We start from the raw sequence: 5,069 nt of genomic DNA on the forward strand, positions 1-5,069 counted from the left end.
CGCCGACGCCGACCTCGCCGCCGCCGCCGCCGCCGCGCCGGCGCTGCTGCAGGAGGCCCGGGACGAGGTATAACCGCATCATACAACTAATATTAGTAGGATCGTGGACGAGGTGCACGGGGGCGCGGGCTCGGGCGGCGCGCTGTCGGCGGCGGGCGCGGCGGCGCTGAGCTGCGCGGTGCTGCGCCGCGCGCTGCCCGCCGACGCCGACCTCGCCGCCGCCGCCGCCGCCGCGCCGGCGCTGCTGCAGGAGGCCCGGGACGAGGTATAACCGCATCATACAACTAATATTAGTAGGATCGTGGACGAGGTGCACGGGGGCGCGGGCTCGGGCGGCGCGCTGTCGGCGGCGGGCGCGGCGGCGCTGAGCTGCGCGGTGCTGCGCCGCGCGCTGCCCGCCGACGCCGACCTCGCCGCCGCCGCCGCCGCCGCGCCGGCGCTGCTGCAGGAGGCCCGGGACGAGGTATAACCACATCATACAACTAATATTTACTGTATTATTGACGGATTATTTTTAGTTTTAGTGGATACAAAAGCTATTAAATTTACAAAAGAAATAATATATTGTTCCTGGTGTATTCATACGCAAATGTGTGCTAATTTTAATTTAATTTATTTAGTAATTAGGGAAACAAACAAACAACTAATGTACTAAAAAGGTCCTGCAAGATGCATTTGTTTGATATGTTGTTTTTAAATAGTAAGTTGTTTGATGTAGTGCGATCGTCGCTGCACCGCGATAGAGGAGGGGCTAGCGGGGGAGGAGGAGGGGGAGGAGGAGGAGTGGGGCGTGGGGTCGGGCGCGCGGCTGCTGCGCGCGCTGCTGCCCGCCGCCGCCGAGTGGGGCGCGGCGCGCGCGCTGCTCGCCGACGCCGCCGACCGCCAGCTGCTGCTGCAGCACCTGCTGGTGAGCGTCAGCGGCTCCGGAGAGCCCCGAGAGCTGCTTTCTTCTAGTCTTCATTACTATTGCTATTTGGTTGTGCTTTAAATTAACAGAGTTACCTGCATTCAAATTGCAACAAATATTACGCAGCGTTTTTGTCGCTACACAGCCACCAAAATGGTGTCACTTTTGATTTCGATGTGTCGACATTCGTAACGACAATTTGATCGTGTAACGTGGTCGGCACCGGCACCGGCAGGCTTCCCCGACGGGCTCGGGCGCGGCGGCGCGCTGGCGCGAGCAGCAGGCGGCGGCGCTGGTGCTGCGCGCGCGGCGCGGCACCGCGGCGGCGCGCGAGCTGTCGCGCCGGTACCCCGACAACGCGCTCTTGGCGTTAGGTTCGTTTGGATACTTTCATTTATTTATTTAATAACAAACAAATAGTCGCATATACACCGTGTTTCCGGTATCACTCAAAACCTCAGACACCCCGACTGATTTTTGTTTTTTTAAACGTATCTAGAATATTCATTTTTTATTTTGATGATTATTATTTTTTTAAATTGAATATTTAATTTTCTGTGCAGCTCTACTCGACTTTTAACTCTACACTCAATAAAATAATTGCTAGCTACCATCGTAAACCTTAAAACTGATTAATTGTGTACGTTACTGCAACGACATAAGGTTTGCCAATAGACAGCTATGTCACTGTAAAGCACGTTAAACTGTGTCAGTAAACTTCAAATTGGACAGGTGACGCAGCAAGCAAATTTAAACCTAACGTTCAAAATGACAAGGTTGTAATTAGGTAAGAGTTCAATTTGTTATGACTAATAAATTTGTTATGATAAACTTTAAAATTAAAGTGACGCACAACGTCAAACTCGTAGCGGAAAAAATAATCGTCCAAGTAACCAGCCAGTATTAATACCCCTAAATACTGAAAAAGGTATACAACCTCTAGCAATATGATATGCACAATGTTGTATTACGAATTTGTAGAATGGGCACGTAAACAATAACTAATAATACAAATTAAAACAAAAAATATTACCCCCATCAAGATATAGCTCAATCGATTCTACTCTCGATTCTGAACAAACGGTTTTCAGGTTTTTAGTGTTAAGTGAAACACGGTGTATACAACGTGATTCCGGTATCACTCAAAACCTCAGACACCCCGACTGATTTTTATTTTTTTAAACTCATCTAGAGTATTCATCTTTTAATCTGATGGTTACTTTTTTTTAAATTGAATTTTTAATTTTCTGTACAGCTCTACTTGACTTTTAGCTCTACACTCAATAAAATAATTGCTAACTACCATCATAAACCATTAAACTATTTATTTGTGTAGGTTACTGCAACGACATAAGGTTTACCGATAGACAGCTAACATGTCACTGTAAAACACTTTAAAGCTTTGTCACAGTAAACTTCAAATTGGACAGGTAATCGCAGTAAGCAAATTTAAACCCAATATTCAAAATGACAAGGTTGCAATTAGGTACGAGTTCCATTTGTTATGACTTATGTTATGATAAACATTAAGATTAAACTGATAAACAACGTCAAACTCGTAGCAGAAAAAATAATCGTCCAAGTAACCAGCCAGTATTAATACCCCTAAATACCGAAAAAGGTAAACAACCTCTAGCAATGCGATATACACAATGTTGTATTACGAATAGAATAGAATAGGCACATAAAAAATAACTAATAATACTAATTTAAATAAAAATATTACCCCCATCAAGAATCAAGATATAGCTCAATCGATTCTACTCTCGATTCTGAACAAACGGTTTTCAGGTTTTTAGTGTTAAGTGAAACACGGTGTATACATTGACATAGATTGTAGCAGTTAAATTACAGACTTACAGTTTCAAATTAATTGTGTTCGAACGGAATGAATACACATTATGTTCGATGATACGTGTTATGTATGGGAGCAGGGGACACGTAAGTCAAACACGAGTTCGAGACAAAGACTGATTTATTTAAATCTAGGCATACCCACATTTACCAATTACTAATATACCCACATACATAGGATAAAATCTAAACGAGTCATTTATGTGCAGTGTCGAGCGGCACGCCGCTGTGGTCGCACGCGGCGGCGGCGGACGCGGGCGCGGAGCCGGCGCGTGCGCTGGGCGCGGCGTGGCCCGCGCTGCTCGCCGCCGCCGCCCTGGCGCCCGCCGCCGCCGGCGTGCTGGCGCGCCGCCTGCGCCGCCGCGGGGAGGCGCGCGCCGCCGCCGCGCTGCCGTGGGCGCTGCGCCTCGAGGCGGAGGCGCGCGCGCCGCACCCGCGCCTCGAGTACGTCGCGCACGCCGCCATGGACGCGCTGCCCGCGCACAAGGTACCGCACGCCACACCACCCGCGGCAAAACGCAAGTAGGATATTAACAGTTATAAACACTCACGATCGCTTTCGTCTTTAAAGCGAATACGTTATTTTTTGCAAAAGGCACTACGCGACCGAACTTGAAAATGGATAGGACCGTTTAAGTAAATGTTATAAGTAATGTTGTGTTATCGAGCAGTGGCTGACGGTGCGGTGCGCGGCGCTGGGCGCGGCGGGCGGCGGCGGCGCGCTGGCCGACGTGCTGCTGGAGCGCGGCCTGCGCCTGCACGCGCTGCCGCTGGAGCTGCGCCCGCTCGAGCCGCAGGACGCGCCGAGTAGCCGCCGCCTGCACGCGCTGCCGCTGGAGCTGCGCCCGCTCGAGCCGCAGGACGCGCCGAGTAGCCGCCGCCTGCACGCGCTGCCGCTGGAGCTGCGCCCGCTCGAGCCGCAGGACGCGCCGCGCCGCGCCGAGTAGTCGCCGCCGGCACGCGGGGGCGGGGAGCCTGTCCTGCCAGCGCCTGACATCCTATCACTAAAAAAAAAATTATACGGAGTGTTTCGTAGATTGGGATACTATACTTATTTGTAAGTCTAACGATATATAATATTTTCAAAAGACAATATTTGTTTTCATTTAGAATACCAACCGAGGCACCATTCCGTGCAGAGAATATACCCACCATAAGGGCATATGGATGTCACTAGCGACATCGGAAACTGTTAATAAATGTCAATTTGCCATCAAAGAATGTGATAATAACGTCTACCACAAAAGGATACTTTTACTTTAGTGATAAAATCTAGAAATATATATTTAAATCAATGGAAAAAATCACACCTCCGGCAGGACTCGAACCTGCGACCTCTGGCCTTGTCGGGGCCATCTCGCTTCCAATTGCGGCGCGGCAATTGCTGAATGTGTGCGAAACGTGCTACCAGAGGTCGCAGGTTCGAGTCCTGCCGGAGGTGTGAATTTTTCCCTTAATTTAAAAATATGTAATATCGCTCGTAGACGTTTCTGCATGACAAAAAAAAAAATCTATAGAAATATTTAAGTAAAACCGGCCAAGTGCGAGTCGGGCTCGCGCACAAAGGGTTCCGTAGCAGCAAATATAAAACCAAAATTACAGTTAAATCAACCTATCTCAAAAACTATAAGAGATACTTTGATCAAACCAAAAATCGTTGAAAGAGTTAATTAGCATGCATCACCTCTATTTTTTTTAGAATTTTATACCCCGTAGTTATAAAAATAGAGGGGGGGGGACATACTTTTTACGACTTTGAGAGCTGATATCTCAAAAACCGTTCACTTTAAGAAAAATGTTTTTTAGAAAACTTTATATCATTTTAAAAGACCTTTCCATTGATACCCCACACGGGTATGTACATCGAAAAAAAATTTTCATCCCTCAGTTACATGTATGGGGGGCCCCACCCCCAATTCTTTTTTTTACTATTTAGTGTCATAATTTTGTAGCGGTTCATACAACACATATTCCCATCAAATTTCATCACTGTAGTACTTATAGTTTCCGAGTAAATCGGCTGTGACAGACGGACAGACGGACAGACGGACAGACGGACAGACGGACATGACGAAACTATAAGGGTTCCGTTTTTGCCATTTTGGCTACGGAACCCTAAAAAAAGGCTCACAAGCGGCGTGACAAGACAACTATAATCTGAAAGCGGCGTCCGGAGTTGCACATATTTGTTAAAAAAAAAAAGACAATGAAATAAAAACACGCTACGACCCTATTCCACATTATACCAAACGACATTATACCAAATTCAAATACCGATGATGAAGTTTCGCAAAAAACACTGATTTGT

The 5,069-nt window shown here is 47.6% G+C and overlaps 1 protein-coding gene across 1 annotated transcript; it reads left to right on the plus strand.

The window, feature by feature from the left end:
* The first annotated feature begins 669 nt into the window (after window positions 1-669).
* On the plus strand, window positions 670-3,854 carry LOC125229369. Its single transcript, XM_048134190.1, has 5 exons — window positions 670-700; window positions 744-907; window positions 1,143-1,281; window positions 2,971-3,248; window positions 3,433-3,854. The coding sequence occupies exons 1-5, from the start codon at window positions 670-672 to the stop codon at window positions 3,706-3,708; spliced, it is 888 nt and encodes a 295-aa protein (XP_047990147.1). The 3' UTR covers window positions 3,709-3,854.
* The last annotated feature ends 1,215 nt before the right edge of the window (window positions 3,855-5,069 follow it).

Source organism: Leguminivora glycinivorella, chromosome 9 (genome assembly GCF_023078275.1).
Source record: "Leguminivora glycinivorella isolate SPB_JAAS2020 chromosome 9, LegGlyc_1.1, whole genome shotgun sequence".
NCBI classification, from domain to species: domain Eukaryota; kingdom Metazoa; phylum Arthropoda; class Insecta; order Lepidoptera; family Tortricidae; genus Leguminivora; species Leguminivora glycinivorella.

What these genes read in the sequence shown, in the direction of transcription:
- LOC125229369 (XM_048134190.1), top strand. Translation starts at nt 670, where the DNA reads ATGCATTTGTTTGATATGTTGTTTTTAAATA. An exon ending in CAACGCGCTCTTGGCGTTAG is followed by an intron (nt 1,282 to 2,970) that starts GTTCGTTTGGAT and finishes ATTTATGTGCAG; the next exon opens with TGTCGAGCGGCACGCCGCTG. An exon ending in ACGCGCTGCCCGCGCACAAG is followed by an intron (nt 3,249 to 3,432) that starts GTACCGCACGCC and finishes GTTATCGAGCAG; the next exon opens with TGGCTGACGGTGCGGTGCGC.